Source organism: Rhinolophus sinicus, linkage group LG06 (assembly GCF_036562045.2).
Source record: "Rhinolophus sinicus isolate RSC01 linkage group LG06, ASM3656204v1, whole genome shotgun sequence".
Taxonomy (NCBI): Eukaryota; Metazoa; Chordata; class Mammalia; order Chiroptera; family Rhinolophidae; genus Rhinolophus; species Rhinolophus sinicus.
This window is the reverse complement of record NC_133756.1, coordinates 22,320,584-22,340,073: the sequence shown is the minus strand read 5'-3', so window position 1 is coordinate 22,340,073 and position 19,490 is coordinate 22,320,584. Positions and strand designations below refer to the sequence as shown.

General features: G+C 37.7%; 1 protein-coding gene across 1 annotated transcript in view; it reads right to left on the bottom strand.

Annotated features, from left to right (window-relative positions):
* The window catches only part of ZYG11A (zyg-11 family member A, cell cycle regulator), a 45,000-nt gene extending 25,948 nt beyond the window's left edge, over positions 1–19,052 (bottom strand). Inside the window, exons 1-5 of the mRNA XM_019742793.2 lie at positions 18,843–19,052; positions 12,070–12,235; positions 8,836–9,587; positions 2,953–3,093; positions 946–1,122 (exon numbers count right to left, since the gene is read on the bottom strand). Coding sequence (XP_019598352.1) covers positions 946–1,122; positions 2,953–3,093; positions 8,836–9,587; positions 12,070–12,235; positions 18,843–18,932 — 1,326 coding nt within the window. The 5' untranslated portion in view covers positions 18,933–19,052. The remainder of the gene's footprint in view (positions 1–945; positions 1,123–2,952; positions 3,094–8,835; positions 9,588–12,069; positions 12,236–18,842) is intronic.
* Between the last annotated feature and the right edge of the window lie 438 nt (positions 19,053–19,490).

The window sequence follows — 19,490 nt, the reverse complement described above, 5'->3', positions numbered from 1 at the left end:
AGAATTATGAATATAGATATGAACATTCATGTGTAAGTCTTTATACATTATTATTTCATTTCTCTAAGGATAGAATGATTGGGTAATCTGGAAGGTGTATGTCTAACATTTAAGAAAAAACTATGACATTGTTGAACTGGTAGTTGTATCATTTTTCATTCTTAACATCAATATGTGAGAATCTGTTGCTCCACACCCTTGCCAATACTTGGTATTGTCAGTCATTTAATTTCAACCAATCTAGGGGTTGTGCAGTGGTAACTCACTGTGGTTTTAATTTGCAATTCCCTGATGACTAAAGATACAGAGCATCTTTTCATGTGCTCATGTGTCATCTCCATATCTTCTTTGGTGAAATGTCTGTTCAAATTTTTTGCCTTTCTTAAAAATTGGTTTGTCTTGTGTTTCTGAATTAAGAGTTCTATATACTCTGGATAAAAGACCTTTGTCCTATATATAAAATGTACTTCCCAGCTCATGGCTTACCTTTTCATTTTTTAATGTTTTTTGGTGTGTGCAAACTTTTAATTTTGATAAATTCCAATTAATTTTTCTTTTATGATGTGTGCTTTCTGCATCCTGAGAAAACTGCCTCCTCCAAGGTCAAAAATATTTTCTCCTACTGTTTTCTTCTAGTTTTATGGTTTTAACTTCTATATTTAGATCTATAATTCAATTCAATTTAAGCTTCATGTATGATGTTAAGCCTATGAGGATGGACCAAAATGTTAATGGATGGTTTGGATAACTGGTTTCTGAGAAATTTAAAAAATTTAAACCATACTGCTTATCCGTATTTCCGGTTTTTTCTACAACAAACATGAATTCCTTATCTATTCTCTCTCCTTCTTTCAGATATGATGAAAAATCAGAACTAAATAATACATATTCTTCATGTATTTGTCCCAAAGTTAGAAGCAGAGTCAAATATTCTATTTAAATTACCTGCTGATAGTGGGGGAAATTTTTCAGAGCCTTGAAAAGTAGACAGGTGACCTCTGACAACAGACGAACAGGCATCCCCCTGGCCAGGCCCTGGCGTGTTAAGTTGAGGGTGCACGCACTGGCTGTGAACTGCACTGGCAAATCCAATGGATGATTCCTCATTCCTACAGCCACAAGCTGAAGATGAACTTGTTTTTAGTGGTTTATGATAGTATTAGCATTCTTTTAAAAATATTCACTCATTGAGAGAGAAAGTAACAGATTTTCCCCACTGTCAGCATTTATTTTGTAGGATACCAGCAATACCTTCTAATCCAAACACAGCCATTAACTAGCTGTATGACTTTAGTCAAGTGAGTTCCCTTCTCTGGACCACTATTTACTCATCTATGATTTCATAATCATTTATTGAGCCTCACTCCATATAAGGCATTGTAGTAAGCATTATAGGTGACACAAACATGAATCACTTACACCCTAATTCCTTAGCATAAAGCCTTGTAAGAGAGATATGTAAACAAGTAACACTGTGAAGATGTCAAAACATGAAACTGAAAAAAAGCACCATTAAGAAAAGTACTATGAATAAAGTGCTATATAAGGTAGTTATGGAGGGAGCAATTATTTTTGGTATGGAATCAAAAGGCTTCATTCCAACAGAACGTTTAGACAAGTCTCAGAGAGGATATGGACAGAAGCAGATAAAGGTGGGGATGGAATGGAGAGAGGATTCCCAGGAAAGGGCAATCTAATAGGGAAAAACACAAAGTGAACAAAAGGATGGGAAGATTCCACCTAGAGAGGAAGGAATTTGGAAGAATTTGAAAAGTGATAAAACATAACTTTAGAAAGATAACTAGAAGACAGATTGTGGAAGACCTAGAACATAAATGTAAAATGAAGGTGTTGCACTACACTTAGAACACACCTACTCTACCATTCAGGGACGATGTGATCTGTTTTGTCAATCAAATAGGGATAATCATTTGACTGAGGTGACAGCAGACTCACCTCAGAGATAGGTCTGCTGATACTCATGTGAACCATGATTTTAAGAGACCACAGCCCCTCCCTTTGACAGCTGCATGAACTCATGGAGCCTACAGACAGACCTGGATATTTACTTCTATTATGAAAAATGGCTTTTTTCTATATTGTTAAACTACTGTTAGGATTTCATTGGATTGCCATGACCTGCAATTTAAGTATGTAGAACCCAAAAGAAACATGATTTTCAAAAATCACAGAATCTTAGATACGAAAAGGACTTTTAGAACACCTAATTCAATCTCCTCATTACAGATGGGAAACAAAAGTCCAGAGTTTTTTCTTTATACAGTATTGCTTTTAAGTTATGAATAAATCTAATCTCCCATGGTACAGAAATAGCCCTATTTTTAAGGGATTACAAAGAATTGCAAATAATAAAGATGAGGTGACTTTAAGACTTTTCATTTTCATGTCACATTTAATTTTAAGTAATTGCCAATTTCTTTCCCAAATCACTTAATACTTCCAATTATATTTCAAATAAATTCACCCTTCCATAAACCAATGCAAAGTTTGGCTCTATCACTATTCATTCACAAAATACTTTTAAAATGGGAGATCTGGCCAATTATTATTATTTTGTTTTATTTTGTTCTGTTCTTATTGGATACTGTTATTGTTTATTTCAGAAAACCAGATGTTAGATTTAAAGACTGAAAGAATAAAAGACAACATTCAGAACAAAGTGAATTCATGTTTATAAACATATCAGTCCTGTTTCAGGCAAAACAGTATAATGGTCCTAGTATCCTTTTCTCAGACCACTGGATGATTCAAATTGATTCAGATGTTCAAAACAAGATGATCTAGCAGTTAAGTTTAACACTGTTTTCTTTTCTTTACGAGGGCACCTAGAATAAGGCATATAAGTTACTGTTTTCAATGTGTCTAGTGAACTACTTTAATTGAACCAAGTAAGAAGTAATAATAAAAACCACCTTTCTAAGGTGCAGTTACCTTTAAAATAGCAGGCATCGTCACCTGCATTGAAAAAGTCTCTGTAAAGAGCCTGTAGAGGGCTTCCTTCATAAAACAAGACCTATTTCTGTATTGGCTCAATGCTTCTGAAATCTGGCTCAGATTGGCTCCTCCAGCAACCTGAAAAACAAAGATGTTACCAATAGGTTTCACCATTCATCTTCAAGAACAGGCTTTTTTTTTGTTTGGATCAAAGACCAAAATGTAAGACCTAAAACTATAAAATTTTTACAAGAAAACACAGGCCAAAAGCTTCATGACATTAGATTTAACAATAATTTTCTGGATATGACACCAAAGTTCACAGGCCAACAAAAGAAAAAAAATAGACAAATCAAACTTTAAGAAAAAATTTTGGAGGCATCAAAAGACAGTTATCAACAGAGTAAAAAGACAACCCACAGAATAGAATACTGTCAAGTCATGTACCTCATAGGGATTAACATCCAGAACACACAGGTAACTCCTATAACTCAAAACAACAACAAAAAACCCAGTTCAAAACTGGCCAAAGCACTTGAACAGACATTTCTCCAAAGAAGACATATGAATGGCCAATAAGCTGATGCCAAGATGCATTATATTAAAAGAAAGCAAAATCAAAACTTCACTAATAGCACCCCAAACTCCTTAGGATGGCTAATATTAAGGGGAAAAAAGTATTGGCAAGGTGGTGGAGAAACTGAAACGCTAGTGCACCATTGGTGGGAATATAAAATTGTACAGCTATGAAAAACAGTATGGCAGTTCCTCAAAAAATAAAAAACAGAATAACCATTTGATCTAGCAATCCCACTCCTTGGTATATACCCGAAAGAACTGAAAGCAGAGTCTTTAAGAAATATTTGCACACCCATGTTCACACTAGCATTACTTACAAAGCTGAAATGTGGAAACAACCCAAGTGCCCATCAACAATAAACAGACAGGCAAAATGTGGTACATATATATGTAATTGATATTATTCAACCTTGAAAGGAAATTTTGCAATATGCTACATGGATGAACCTTGAGGACATTATGCTAAGTGAAATGAACCAATCCACAAAAGACAAATACTGTATGATTCTACTTACACGACGCACTTAAGAATAGTCAAAATTACTGAGGCAGAAAATAGAATGGGGGCTGCCAGGGTTTGAGGAGAAGGGGAAATGGAGAGTTATTGTTTAATGAATACAGAGTTTCAGTTTTACAAGATGAAGAGAGCTACAGAGATGGACAGTGGTGATGGCTGCACAACATTATGAATGTATGTAGTATCACTGAACTGTACAATCAAAAATGGTTACGATGATTAATTATGTGTCCTATGTTATGTGTATTTTACCATCAAAAAAAAACAAAAACAGAAAAGAATGAGAACATGAACTGAAATGGGTTGATTTCCAGAACATGTTGTTAAGTAAAAAATAAAAAAAGCAGGGGCCGGCCCAGTGGCTGAGGGGGTTAGAGCTCCATGCTCCTAACTCCAAAGGCTGCCGGTTTGATTCCCACATGGGCCAGTGGGCTCTCAACCACAAGGTTGCCAGTTCGATTCCTCGAGTCCCGCAAGGGATGGTGGGCAGCGCCCCCCTGCAACTAAGATTGAACACGGCACCTTAAGCTGAGCTGCCGCTGAGCTCCTGGATGGCTCAGTTGGTTGGAGCGCATCCTCTCAACCACAAGGTTGCCAGTTCGATTCCTCGACTCCCGCAAGGGATGGTGGGCTGTGCCCCCTGCAACTAGAAAATGGCAACTGGACCTGGAGCTAAGCTGTGCCCGCCACGACTAAGACTGAAAGGACAACAACTTGAGTCTGAACGGCACCCTCCACAACTAAGATTGAGGACAACAACTTGACCTGGAAAAAAGGCCTGGAAGTACACACTGTTCCCCAATAAAGTCCTGTTCCCCTTCCCCAATAAAAAAAATCTTAAAAAAGAAAAAAAAAAAGCAAAGGGCAGAATGTGTGTGTGTGTATATGTGTATATATATGTATATATACGTATACACAAGTGTACACACACATACACCAGGGGTGCCACAAAAATGTATACAAGTGGACACTTTGGTCAACGTTGCTCAAGCAGTAGTTCGCCGTAATAAGTGTCTGGACACTGATGGTAACCACTTTGACCACCTCTTGTAGTTGCAGAAGGCAAACGTGACTTGTATTCATCTTTGTTATCAGTATATATTGAGCATTACAGTTTTAATCCAGTTTTCCTTTCTTAAAATGTGTATACATTTTTTTTTTGCACCATGTATCTATATATATAGATAGACAGATAGGGACTAAAACTGAAATATATCTGTTTAGTACTTTGACTATACCCGCCATCTACAAGGATAAAAAACTGCAAACTCTTTTCAGTTGATTTGTGTTTCATAGTAGTATTGGCACAGCAATTGTGAAACTCATATGTATTGTAGAATTAAGCAAATGTGCTCAATGCTGGGAGCCAAGGTTCTCACTATGGAAGAGAAGATACACATACAGAATGGGGAAAGGCAAAGAAGAATGGTGGACGGACATTTGAAAGCATCATTTTTAAACTTACTTCATGTATTTCTTAGCTCTGGTTGCTAAAAGAGCTAAAAACAAAGATACCCCAACAGCAATGAGCACACCTAATACTCAAATATTGGTTTCCTATTAAAAGAACCAGGGCTTCCGGGAGAAATGTCTAATTCCAGGGCTGCGATAGGGAAGTACGAGTATAAGAAGCCTCGAACATCTTGGCGTGCCAGGAAGTGAGGAATTACTCAAGCAACAACAACGGTGAAGCTCTCATTGGCCAATCTGACAAATTGAGCATCAAAATAATTAAGGACAGTAATTAATTATAAACCACCAAAAACAACAGGAATCAATGAGTCCACACTGAGAACAGGTTAGACAGAGAGCTAGAGAAGGCAGGGCTCTTCCGTACAGCAGAATGCCTACTGCTAAATGTAGAAGGAAGGGCTGGAGTTAGAAAATCATCACTTTACAACCACTGCAGTGAAGATTGGTTAAGGTGAGAATCTCAACAGATGCTAAATCTAGATCAGAAAGTTTGATAAAGACCAGGATAAGTGCATAGTCTTCCAGTATCCTATATATCGCTATTAGAGGGAAAATATCTATATAGTGTAGAAACAATACAATACTACATACATAATATTTTATCTGTATCTGAATATTTTATCTAGTATCTGAACAATACTTTGACCATGTGATAAAAAGTAACATGACTAATGAGGGGCAGTGAGTGCTTTCAGGATGTGATACTCTTGAGAAGACATGACATCTCTTATATGGTACGCCAGCTAGAGACGAAGAACCTGAATGTAATTATGAGGAAACATCAGACAAAGCCAAAATGAAGAACATTCTTTAAAATGCCAACAGAACAAAGATGGTCTGTATTCAAAAATATTAAGGTAACAAAAGACGGGAAGGACTAAGGACCTCTTCCAGATTAAATTATAAAGAGACATGGTAACTTCTGAATGCAAAAAATGATCCTGGATTAAAAGGAAAAGTATTTTATAAAGGAAAAGCATTATTGGGATAATCAACACTGGAAATATGTACAGTAGATTATATAAAAATATTGCATCAATGTTAAATTTCCTGAAACTTATTAACTGCACTGTGGCCATTAAGGAGAATATCTTTGCTCTTACGAATTTAAGTATTATGGAGTAGAGGAGCATGATTTGCAACCTACCCTCAAATGGTTGTTGGTTCTGAAAAAAATTGTGTGTGTATGAAGTAATAAAAAAAAATGCGGCAATATGTTTAGAATTAGTGATCTGCAAATTAAAAATTACATCAAAACAGTTTAAGTATTATACATAGATCAACTGCCGAAAAACCTACACATTAAGAATGTAAACAATGGATAAATTATAAAGTTTTGTGAGCTGTAAGAGCTGAAAGAGAAACAAAGGATAAGCCACAGCAAGACCAAGCAGAAGACCAGAAAGCTGTTGCACCATCCTCTCCTTAGCTTCACCTCCTGCAGATACCATTACAAAACAACCCTCACAGGGATTCGTGCTACACCCAACCAGTGAATCAAGAGATTCCTAGAAAATGAAAACGTTGCATGGCTTTTAATACTTATGGTGGGTGCCCTTGCTGCCCATTTTATTCTTTTTTAATGTATTAAAATACAGTTAACATATATTAGTTGCAGGTATACAACCCTTATATACCTAACAAAGTAATCGCCGTAGTAAGTCTATAACCGTCTGACACCATACAAAGTTATTAAGATATTACTGATTATATTCTTTATGCTGTATATTAATTACATCCCTGTGAGTTATTTACAACTAGAAATTTATACCTTTATTCTGCCCATTCTAAAGTAATTAAGTACATGTTGTCTATTCTAATTTGGGGAGCAAGAATTAAAATATATTGTTTGAAGGTTTTCACTAGCATTTAATTTTATCCATTTTAGTGTAAGCAAAGTTTTGATCAACTCAAACAACAAAAATACTTAGTATATGTGCATCTAATTTGAAAGATATACCTTTCTCTTAAGTAAAAAGTTTTCTGCAACACACTTTTTAAACTTATCATATCTTATAATCCACATGAGGCTAAGATCTTTAGAGTTTCTTAGTAACGGGAAGATTTGTGGTCTCTCCATTGCCACAATATCCAACATTGTATATAATGCATAATTTTAAGTTTTCAAAATAAACTAAACTTCCATGTATACGAGTTAAGTTTACTGAAACAAATCTTCCTGTTTTCTTTAATCACTGTGGTCTTTTGATCTCTGTAACATTAAATGATATTAATCTTAAATAGGCCTATGTGTACATTCTGATAAACAATTCTCTACTATACATATTTAACCTGAAAGTTCAAATTATATCTGTTTCGATCAAGCCTAATGATGTAACTGATGGCTTGCTTCCGCTTTCATTAGAGATGCCAGAAAATTAAAAGGACTTTAAAATACAATTGCTGTTTTCAAATCAAAAGAATAAAATGTGAAAACAACTCATGACTGCAAATCACTTTACTTTCTAACCTTAGGAAGAATTACATAAAGCATAATTATAAAGAAAGGGTTTTTAAGTAGTGGTTCTGAAACTCAACTGCACACATTAGAATTACCTGGGACCTTTTAAAATCTTGATGCCCCGGCCAAATCCCAAACCAATTAAATCAGAATCACTAGGGGAATGGGACCCAGGCATCAGTATATTTTAAAGCTTCCGACGTAATTAAAATGTACAGTCGAGGAAGAAAGCCACTGTTTTAAAAAAGAAATATTCCATAACATAAATATTTAAACATAGGCTGCTTTAAAAATAGCACCTTGAGGGGCTATAAACTATTCCAGCAATGTTCTAAACGCTTTTCTTAAGGCTCTTTAAAACTGCTCTGTCATACCGTCACCAAAAATGATATTAGCCAAGTTGATCACCTGCTTTCTTATATTTAGCTGTTAACAAGTGAAGAACACAAGTTTTAGAGTCACAAAGACTTGCATACAAGTCCTAGCAATACCATTTAATAGCTCTATGATTGTGGATAAGTAGCTTAACCTCCCTGAGCTTCCATCTCCTCAACTGTAAAATGGACGGATTAAAGTAGGAAACGTGCACAACATGACATCTGGTAGATAGGAGGTGATGTATCAATGACTGCACTTATCATGATGAAGCTAGACTAGAAGACATAGAGGCCAGGACTGTATCTTGTTTAAGGTTATATTTCTACAACTTACTGCTACACAATAATTATTAATTCCTAAGCTAAGTAATACCTAGATTCTTACTCTAAATAATACCTAGATTCTGATATACAACAAAAGCTTAATAATGTTCTGAACAAATGAAACAAACTTATTTCAAATAAGAACAAACCCTCAAGCCTTGCTTTGTAGTAAAGAAGTCAGAATAACCAGCATCCGTAGCCAACAGTCCCACAAATTGCATTGCAGGCCGCTGCCGTATAAATAATTCTACAGCTCCATCGGTGATGCAAATGCCCCCCGAAATATCCAGTGACACAACATTAGGCAGAATATCCTTCTGCTGTAGCAAATGAAAAGCTAAATCTGATCTGAGTTGCCTGTGATCAGAAATATCAAGGTGAAGTAGACATTTAAGTTCTCTAATGACTGCGAGAATTTGTGGTTTGGTCATGGTCAGGCATTTCAGATAGTGCATCGTGAGAGACTTGAGTCGATCTTTACAGGTAAGGAGTGCAGAGATGTCACTGACCAGAGTATTGGAGATATCCAAGCTTTCCAATTTTGGTAACTGAGAAACAGTAGCCAGGTTTTCACTATGAAAACAAACATTGAAAACACTTAAAACGCGAAGACCAGTGAGCTGACCAAAGAACAGTTGTCTTGAATCTGGAGGGATGCTTGTGGAGTCCAACAGGAGACAGCGGAGGTTTTGCTGGATCCAGCTATTGCTGCAGAGTCCACTTATGATGTCTGGAATTGGGAGGTCAGTGTGTACTGCAGTAGCATCCAGTTCAACGAGTTTGTGATGGCAGAAAGCTTTTATAAATGCAGCTGTAGAGATCTGAACTCTTTGAATATTGACCAGCTTTAGTTTCATTTGGTTGCCTCGGAAAATGCTCGCTGTTCTATCAGTCAGCATGCCTGTAAGAGAACCAGAACCAGCTTGTAATAACAACTAAATCTCATGCCTTTTCCAGGAGGCATAGTGGTCAATGAACTATGACAGATGTTAATAATAACAATGATGACAACATTTACTGCTTACTCTGTGCGAAACATTCTAAACTCTTTACTCAGATGTAATTTATTCTTTGCAACAATACTATAAAGAAACTATTAATTATTATTACCATCTTAGGGCTGAGCAAACTGAATCTTAAAGAGGTTGAGTAACTTGTTCAAGGCCAAAATATGTGGTAGAATCAGGAATCAAAGCCAGCTGGACTCCAGAGCCCAGTTTTATCTGTAGTAACCTTGTTCACAGAAAAAAAGAACAAATATGTAGGTAAGTACAGGATGTATAGTATGCAAATAACACTACTAATGAGTATTTTTAACCAAATTATTGGACAGCGTTTGACAAGTCACTTAAATCTCGGCGACTCATTTTCCTCATCTATAAAATAAGTGGGTTGTACCAGGTTTTATTTAGAAAAGATTTATTAAGCATCTTCTATGTGTGAGATCCCATGTCAAGTAATGGGCACACAAAGTAATTAGAAAATTGTGACAAGGAATTCAGTCAAGGAATATACATAGGTAAATAAATTATTACAATAGTGTATTATATATGCACTATTGTGATTATACCAGGTATTGAATTAATATAGATGACATTAACTTTGGGGAAAGTTTTGAAGACTAAAGATCAATTTGCCAGGGGGTAGAAGAACATATAAAGACACAGAAAAGCACAGAACAATAGCAGATTATTCGGGATGACCCTAAGTCAATAGGCACTACGAGAAAATAGTGTCCAAAGGGAGGCACAGTTGGAAATGAGAGTAGAGAGGAAGGGAAAAGGCAGATGGGCCTATACACAAGGCTAGGAAACTCAGACTTTAGGAACTCAGAAATTTTAAGCAGCGGGATGGCCGGATGGCTCAGTTGATTAGAGAGCGAGCTCTGAACAACAGGGTTGCCAATTCGATTCCCACATGGGCTAGTGAACTGCGCCCTCCACAACTAGATTGAAGACAACAAGCTGCTGCTGAGCTTCCAGAGGGGCGGCCGGATGGCTCAGTTGGTTAGAGTGCGAGCTCTCAGCAAGAAGGTTGCCAGTTCAATTCCCACATGGGATGGTGGGCTGCATCCCCTGCAACTAAAGACTAAAAATGGCAACTGCGGGCCAGCCTGGTGGCTCAGGTGGTTGAAGTGCCATGCTCCTAACACCGAGGTCGCCGGTTCAATTCCCACATGGGCCAGTGAGCTGCGCCCTCTACAGCTAAGATTGTGAACAACAGCTCTCCCTCGAGTTGGGCTGCTATGAGCAGCAGGAGGTCAGCGTGGGTTACGGGCTACGGTGTGGTGCCAGGAGGGGTCAGCAGCCAGCGTGAGCAGCCATGGGCTGCTGTAGGCTACTGTGAGTGGCCAGCAGCCAGCGTGAGCAGCCATGGGCTGCTGTAGGCTACTGTGTGCTGCCATGAACGGATGGCAGCCAGCATAAACAATGGCTTGAATGGGACTGGGGGGGGTGGGGTGGAGGGGGTGAAGAGCGGGGGAATGAATGCAGTAGTGATTGATGCTACAACATGGATGAACCTTGACAATACTATATTGACTGAAAAAAGCCAGACACAAAAAGCCACATATTGGGGTGGCCGGTTAGCTCAATTAGAGTGTGGTGCTAATACACCAAGGTTGCTGGTTTGATCCCTGCATGGGCCACTATGAGCTGTGCCCTCCTTAAAATAAAAAATATATATAAAATAAAATAAAAAGCCACATATTGCATGATTCCATTTGTATTAAATGTTCAGAATAGGCAAATCCATAGAGATAGAAAGTAGATTAGTGGTTGCTCAGGGTTTAGGGAGGAGAGGTAAGGAGTTTCTTTTTGAAGTGATGAAAATGTTCTAAAATTTATGACAGTTTTCTAAAATTTATGACAGTTACACAAATCCGTAACTACAAAAACAAAAAATCATTGAATTGTAAACTTTAAATGGGTGGATTACATGTGAATTACACCTCCATAATTTGTTACTAAAATTTTTTTTTTCATCTATAGAAAACTGTAACACGGCAAATTAAATATAGCCCTTTGAAAACTCCACTATAATGGGAGATAAAGGAAAATTATTTAAAGGTTCATATTCACAATCAAAAGAATGGGAGACAAAACTACAGCAACAGCATTTCAGCAGCTAGGAGGCAGACAGATTAGTGGTAACTTGACTTAGTCCTTCATTACTCTGCTAAGCCAATAGCAGGGCAAGTCTTGAAGTAAGGCAATTTCCAAGTGATCCAGAAAGACTCTGAGACTCAGCCTCCACACAAAATGGGAATAATTTCTCTATTTCCCACTGGGTTGTTGTGAGGGACAAAATAGGAATTACATGTGAAAGTGTTTTTCAAATTGTAAAGAGTGTTATAGTATACAATATAGCAGCCTTATCATTACCTTGCCAGGTCATCACCTCCAGGAAACGATCAGCTAATTCCTGAGGGAAACTCCAATGCTCCGGAAGGCACAATGTTCCATCAGATCTTTCAGAACACAACTTCTCCAGGTTAGCAATCAGGACATTCAGGCAGATGTTGACCAAAGAGTAGGGAGATGCCTCCTCCTAACAAACAACACCCAAAAAACTTTGTTAGAATACATGTACAAGAATTCAGCATAAAAGTGGTCCTGCCAGGCATCAAACTATTTGATGACGGTATCTGAAGATACATTCTCCTTACTCTAATAATAATTTATATGTAATGAAACCACCGTATTCCAACTGTTAACCAAATAGAGTTCATCTGTTGTAGCTTTTGTTGTATCTTGGAAAATATTAAGTTCTCTCAATCCTTCACTTATCATCTGTTCGTGCCAGGCACTGAAAATACCGGTATGAGTATAGTCCTAATCCTTTTAGAGCTAACAGTTTACTGGGACTACAACCAAAAAATCTGACAATTTAATACAACGTAAGGGACTATTCAAGCAGAGATCACATGGTCATTCATTCAACAAATACTAATTCAGTGATTACTCTGTACCAGTTTTCTCTCTTTAAGGTGGCTTTGGGCTGGCTGTGTACCCCCAATCATTCCTCTAAAATTAGCCCTCTCTCCTTGCTACAGACTGAATGTTTGTGTTCCTCCAAAATTCTCATGTTGAAATCTAACCCCCAATTATACGGTATTTAGAGGTAGAAACCTTTGGAAAGTGATTAGGTCATGAAGGTAAAGCCCTCATGAATGAAATTAGTGCCTTTATAAAAGAGACCCCAGAGAACTACCTTGCCCCTTCTGTCATGTGAGGACACAGCAAAAAGATATCTATAAACCAGGAAGTAAGCTCTCACCAGACACCAAATGTGCCAGACATCAAATCTGCCAGCACCTTGATCTTGGACATGCTAGCGTCCTGAACTGTGAGAAGTAAATTTCTGTTGTTTATAAGTCACCCGGTCTATAGTATTTTTGTTATAGCAGCCTAAATGGACTAAGACAATTCTTCCGGTAGATCCTCTGGGCCCAAGGGTGGCACTAGTCGCTGTTACTGGACAATAGACAAGTGCATTATTGTGGTTTTCCATACCTCATCCTTATTATATTTGGAAGTAGCCCATAATTAAACTATCATTGAATTATCCCTATTCTAATGTGCCATCTGTTTCCTGGTGTGATTATGACTGTTAAATTTCCCAAATAAATTTCTAGTTCATCCCCTACTCTCTCACTCCACTACCAATTCCTAACCCAAGTCACTACCATACCTTACTTAGAATATTGAAAAACTCCAAATTAGTTTCTCTACTTTTGCTCCTATCCTTTTCTAATCCATCTCTACTCAGAGTCCAGATTCGTCATTTCTGAAATACAAACTGTACTATGTAACTCCCCTAATTAACATGTCTTAGTGGGTACAAGGTAAAAACAAAAAAACAAATTGCATTTCTATATGCAACCAGCAATTGTAAAATTAAATTTTTAAAAAACTTACACTATCATTTTTAATACATCAAACAAAGACCCTTACTCAGGATAACAACAAAAATCTAGACACTCAAAGTAGCATGCATAAAGTTTAGCTTACAATAAAATATCAGATGTGGTAAAAAGCAGGAGAAAAAAAAAATCAGTCAATAGAAACAGGACCAGAAGTAACTGAAATGACATAATTAACAGACAAGGACTTTAAAACAAATATTATAATTAATGAATATAAATAACATAATGTGGGAATAAATTTGAAATCTCAACAGAGAAATGAAAGACCTAAAAAAGACCAAAAGGGAACTTCTAAAGTTGCAAAAGATATTATCTAAAATAAATAATACATCAGATGACATTATCAAAAGATTAGACATTACAAAATTAGAGATCAGTGAAGTTGAAAGTAGTACAATAGGGCCAGCCCGGTGGCTCAGGCGGTTAGAGCTCCATGCTCCTAACTCCGAAGGCTGCCGGTTCAATTTCCACATGGGCCAGTGGGCTCTCAACCACAAGGTTGCCAGTTCAATTCCTCGAGTCCCGCAAGGGATGGTGGGCACTGCCCCCTGCAACTAAGATTGAACACGGCACCTTGAGCTGAGCTGCCTCCAGGATGGCTCAGTTAGTTGGAGCGCCAGCTCTCAACCACAAGGTTGCCAGTTCAACCCCTGCAAGGGATGGTGGGCTGTGTCCCCTGAAACTAGCAATGGCAACTGGACCTGGAGCTGAGCTGCGCCCTCCACAACTAAGATTGAAAGGACAACAACTTGACTTGGAAAAAAGTCCTGGAAGCCTGGAAGGACACACTGTTCCCCCAATAAAGTTTCCCCAATAAAATCTTTAAAAAAAAAAAAAGAAAGTAGTACAATAGAAACTACCTAAACTCAAAAAAAAAAAAAAAAAAAAAAGAAATAACTGTCAACAAGGATAATGTCCTATATTTGGAATCTATGAAATTGTTTTGTAGTTTAATATTTACTTAATTACAGTTAACTCACTGGGCACAAAGAATAAAACCAATTTGATGGCTTTTTTTTTTTTTAATGTCAAAAATGTTCAAATTATAAACACACTGATCCCAGAAGCAAAATGGACCCAAAGCAAAATAAAAAGATGGCAAATACATATCAAATAGCTAAACATCAATGATAAAGAATAAAAATCTTAAGAGGGGGCATTTGTGTGGACACAGTTTTTTTAAAAAAAGAAAAAAGAAAGCTTTCACCACTGATTTTTCATCAGAAGCAATGCTAGCCAGAAGACAATGAAATGATATTTTTAAAGTGTAGTAGGGGGGAAAACTAGGTGCAATGAAAAAATCTTTCAAAAATAAAGATAAAATAAAGGTATTTCTAAACAAAAGTAGAGAGAACTTTTTGCCAGCAGACCTACACTATAAGAAAGGTTAAATGTTCTTTAAGCTGAAGAAAAATGATACAAGGAAGGTATCTGAGATCTAGAGAAAAAGGAAGAGTACCAGAAACAGGAACACATGGATAAACAAAAAACTTTTATTTCCTAATTTAAGAAATAACTGATCAAGGCAAAGATAAAAACAGTATATTGTGCAATTTATAACATGGAGAAATAAAATGTATTATTTCAATAGCACAAGGAAAGGGTAAGAAGAGGGAAAATGAAGGAATACTGTTGTAAGGTAAAGTGTACTCTGGTAAGTCTGTATTTTAGAACCTAGAGCTATGCCTCTCAAACTTTCAACATTTACTGCATTATAAGTAGAAACTGAGAAATCTTTAAACGATGTATTAATTCATTTAGAAATAATGAAAGTTAAAAAAACAATCACATGTTGACATAAGCAACATTTTTTAAAAACAGCTATAGTTTCAACAATGTTAAAAAGTTTAGTGACAAGGACAGCACTGTTTTACATTCTTGCAAATTTCACTAATATGTGGCTTAATGGAAGAGAATGGGTTCTTGGGACCCCAGAGGTCCTGAGACTACAATTTAAAAACTATCTTTGAGTGACCATTAAAAGAAAGAAGGAAAGAAAAGGAGAGAAACAGCATTAGTAAGATAAAAATGGAACTTTAAAAATAGCCAATCCAAAAGAAGTCAGGAAAGGAAGAAACACAGCAACAACAAACAGGACAAACAGAACACAAATAGCAACACAGCAGACTTACATCCAACAATTTTGATAATTACATTTACTGTAAAAGGCACAAATTATCAGACTGGATAAAAAAGACTGCTTTTACAAGAGATGTGCATTAAACAAACAACACAGGTTGTTAAACTCTACTCATAAGGAAACTTGAGTGACTATAGTAATGTCAGAAAAAGAGGGCTTCAGGGCAAGAATATTACTAAAAATCAAGATGGATGTTTCATAATGAAAAGGGTTAATTTATCATGAAGACGTAATTCCTAAATGTATTTGCACTTACTAACAGTTTCAAAATTCATGAAGCAGAGGCAAAAACATACAATTGGGAAATGACTGTCTCCTCAATAAACTGGAGGGAAAACAAGATACATGAAAGAAAATGAACACTTTCTTACACCACATACAAAAATAAACTCAAAATGGATCAAAACTCATGAAGCAAAATCTCAATAAAAATAAAAATAAAAATTTACAATTACAGTTGGAAACTCATACTCACCTTCAGTAAATGATAAAAACAAGTAGGCAGAAAATGAGTAGGAATATAGATTAACATTATCAACCAACTTAATCTGATATTCAAGAATATTTTACCCAATCGCATAATACATATTCCTTTTAAGTACACATAAACATGCACCAAGATAGATCAATCATATATGAGCCATAAAACCAATCTCAATAAATATAAATGGACTGGAATTAGAGTATGTTCTCTGACAATACAATTACATTAAAAGTCAATTAAACAAAAAGATATGCAGAATATCCCCAACTATTGGGGAATTAATTACGTAATACACTTCTAAATATCCTATGGGTCAAAGAAGAAATTATAATGGAACACAGAAAATACTTTGCACAATATGTCAAAATTTATGGTGTTAACCAAAGCAATGTTAGAGGGGAAATATAGTCTAAATGTTTATATTAAAATATATATATATGTATAAAATTAATGACCTAAATTTCCATCTCAAAAAGATAAAAAAATAAGGAAAACATAAGAAAGGAAATTATAAAGCTACGAACAGAAATAACAAGAGAAAACAGATGTGCAATGGATATAAATCAAATCCAAAAGTTAGTTCTTCGAAAAGATTATTACACTAAATCCCTAGGTACAAGACCAAGAGAAAGAAAAAACACACAAATGGCCAAAACCAGGAACAAAACGAGGGATCATCACAGGTCCTATAAGCATTAAAAGAAAGGAATTGTATAAATAATTTTGCCAATAAAATTTGATAATTCAGGTGAAATGGGCAAATTTCTTGCATGACAAAAACAAAACTGACAAGCTGTAAGTGCATACACATTTAGGAATGTTACGACTTTCTGATGAATCGACCGTTGCATAAAGTATACGAATAGCTCTACATAATTAAATTCTTCCCCCAAAGAAATTAAATTCTCAGTGGCATCACTGGTGTGTTCTAGTAAACATCTAAGGAAGAAATAATAATACCAATCCTCCAAAAACTCAAACAAAATTTAATAGAAAACACTTCCCAATTCATTTTTTGACACCAGCATTATCCTGATACTAAAACCAGACAAAATATTTCTAAAGAGCAAATAATCATAAACATGGACATAAAAATACTTCACAAAATATTACCAAATAAAATCCTGCGATATATAAAAACAAAGATATATTTAACAAAATACGTAAAAGACCTTTACACCAAAAACTACAAAACATTGCTAAATAAAATTAAAACGACATAAATGGATAAATATATATCATAGGGGAAAATAATTTATGCATTGTGTAATTTTAGAAATTAATTAAAAATATAAAATCTTATAAAGAATAAAGAGTGTACATGGAACGGATAAAGAGTGTAGTATATGGAACCCGACAGAAAAATGGATTGGTCTGATCACTTTTCTAAAGAAAATCTTGTGTTTGGATTCCGATCAACAGCAACAACAAAAAATGCTTCAAACACTGTGCTAGTACATACTTTAAAAAGGTCAGCTTCTCAATTAGCTATAAACAAATTAAAAATCTGATAGCAGCTTTTAAAAGTGAGGCCTAAAGAGCACTACAAGAGTACAGGCTAGATCTTTGCAGGGCACAAAAGCCCTCCAACAAGGCGTTAGTACGTAAAGTACAACCTCAATCAGAGTATTTCCTTCCCTCCGTACTAATTTTGAGTTGAGCCTTCACTAGATTTTGAGTTTTAAGAGGGTGGTCCTTGGGGTGTTTGTTGTAGAATGTAGAGTCTGACATCGTAACACCTGCAGTCAAGTTCATAAGCAAATCAACTACCTTTCAGGGTTTTCAACTTCCTTACATACCAGTAAAATGAAGACTATCAATGCCTACAAAGAAAAACGAGATTACCGGATTTTCTTTGGAAATGCCATACTACTTAACACAGTAGGCACCAAGTACTCTTTGGGTTTGCATTTTGCTCAGGGTTTAACAGGCACTCCAGGTTAAAAAAAGAAAGAAAAGGAACAGTGGAATTGAAGGAATTTGTCTTTGGGGTTCCAGTTCCCCCCGATGGGCTCAGGAGGGTCTTCGGATTACGGTCCCCCAGGCCAAAGATTCGGGTAGTAAGGGCCGATGGGTCACAGCCTCTGGGGAACACGGCGTCCACAACGCACGCGGGGGAACCGTCGAGGTTTGGGGCATTTGGGTTCATTACAATAAGCAACACCATTTACTACCGGCCAGGCCTAGGGCTATTCCCAGCACTTACATCTAAACTTACACCACCCGGTAAAACAGCTGCTGTCTGCGGCAGGCACAGGTGAGAGCCTGAGACCTGAGGAGGGGACACACCCAAGGTCACGCGGGGCGGGACGGGACTCGCTCTCGCGGCGCCTCCACTCAGCTGCACAAAGTCAGTGTTTTGGACCCAGAGCCTTGGACGCCCCTCCAATGGCAGAAAACGCCCCTCCAGCTTGCACTTCCCGGGCGACGACTGGAACCTGGCAAGAGTTCAGCCTCTTCAGACTTTACCCCCACCCCACGTCGGCCAAACGAAACAAGTGTCTCCACAAAGTCCCCGACAATTCGCCGCGCTGGCCGGGCACGGGGCGGCGGGCACCCGGGGTCCGGTGGAAGTTCGCGTCTCCGCCCCCGTCCCGGTGCTCACCTGCACCACGCAGCAGCCCAGGGCATCCTTCTGAGCGTCGGGAATGACGATAGTACGGGGCGAGAGGCTCGGGTGCAAGAAGTGAACCATGGTGACCCCCGCAGGGGCGTGAGGCGAGTGCCACCCTCGAGCCGGGACCCGGATCCCGCGAGAGGTGGAGTCGACCCGCGCCGGGAGGCAGCTGAACAGCGCCGGATCCGCGAGCAGAGCACGCAGCGCCCGTGCCGCTAGGTCCTGGCTGCAAAAGGCTTTTGAAACGCCCGGCGCAGCGACGCGCACGCGCCCGCCGCAGCCTCACAGCCAGTCTGTAGAGGCCGGCCCACCGCAGACCCCGCCCCTAGGAGTTGCCCTCCTCACCCCCACCCACGCCGACCACTAGTGCACCCCATTGAGGCCTAACCGTTCTATTTTTCTGCCACCCCAGCGCCCCAGAGACCAACCTCACTCCTGCCCAACAGCTATCCCAAGCCTACTCGCCCCTCTCAATCCCACGCCTCAGGGATTTGATACCACATAGCTTTCGCCCCTCAGAGGAATGCTCGTGGACCAGATTATGGAGTTGGTAAATAGAATATGTATTTTTAATACATTAAAATATATTTTTAAAAGGCGTTTCTCTAAAGATTTGGCAACAGCACCTCTCTCTGT